General features: G+C 41.7%; 1 protein-coding gene across 1 annotated transcript in view; it reads left to right on the forward strand.

Annotated features, from left to right (window-relative positions):
- The first annotated feature begins 575 nt into the window (after window positions 1-575).
- Window positions 576-642, forward strand: part of NUSAP1 (nucleolar and spindle associated protein 1) — a 13,212-nt gene continuing 13,145 nt past the window's right edge. The window contains exon 1 of the mRNA XM_009895722.1: window positions 576-586. Coding sequence (XP_009894024.1) covers window positions 576-586 — 11 coding nt within the window. The remainder of the gene's footprint in view (window positions 587-642) is intronic.

The following is a 642-nucleotide window of genomic DNA, read 5'->3' on the forward strand; positions in this document are numbered from 1 at the left end:
CTGTGCCAGGTCATAGATGTGAAATTTCCCACTGATAAAAAGGATTATTGCTTCATGCAGAGAGCCACTCTCCAGAAAAAAAAAAACAAAAAAAACAACAGAAGAACAACAACCAAAGTCTTTTATTAAAAAAGTTCCCAGCCCTTACAGATTGTGGAATAGCCTTTAAACACCATTTAAACAAACTACTGGTTCTGCATGCCCTCAGGTGATATTTACATCCTTCCCATCAGACTAATCCCAGAGTTACCAAACCTGTTGCTAACTGTAAGCTCAGGAATAGAGCAGAAGTTATTTATTTTCAGTATTAAAAAAAAAAAAAACCAAACAAAAAACCCCAAACAACCAAACTCTAACCAACCGAAAAACAACCTCTAAACAGAGCTGCTTTAATTTCGGTAACACATCTTTTAGGGAAGGCACAGGAAAAAAAGAGAACTAAAGGTTAGGCTGCCTTTTACCGCACCGCTCAATCGTTCCTCTCCCCCAGCAAAGGCTGAAGCAGCAAAACTTTTGATTTTGACCCCAAAAAAAACCCAAAACAAAACCTACAGAAGGTTTCTCCATCCGAAACGATGGAGCTCGGGTACCAGTTCACCGACCCCGCGAGAAACCCCCGGGCACCACAGCCGGCTGCCGGCT

The sequence above is a fragment of the Charadrius vociferus genome, unplaced genomic scaffold (genome assembly GCF_000708025.1).
Source record: "Charadrius vociferus isolate BGI_N301 unplaced genomic scaffold, ASM70802v2 scaffold111, whole genome shotgun sequence".
In the NCBI taxonomy this organism is placed as follows: Eukaryota; Metazoa; Chordata; class Aves; order Charadriiformes; family Charadriidae; genus Charadrius; species Charadrius vociferus.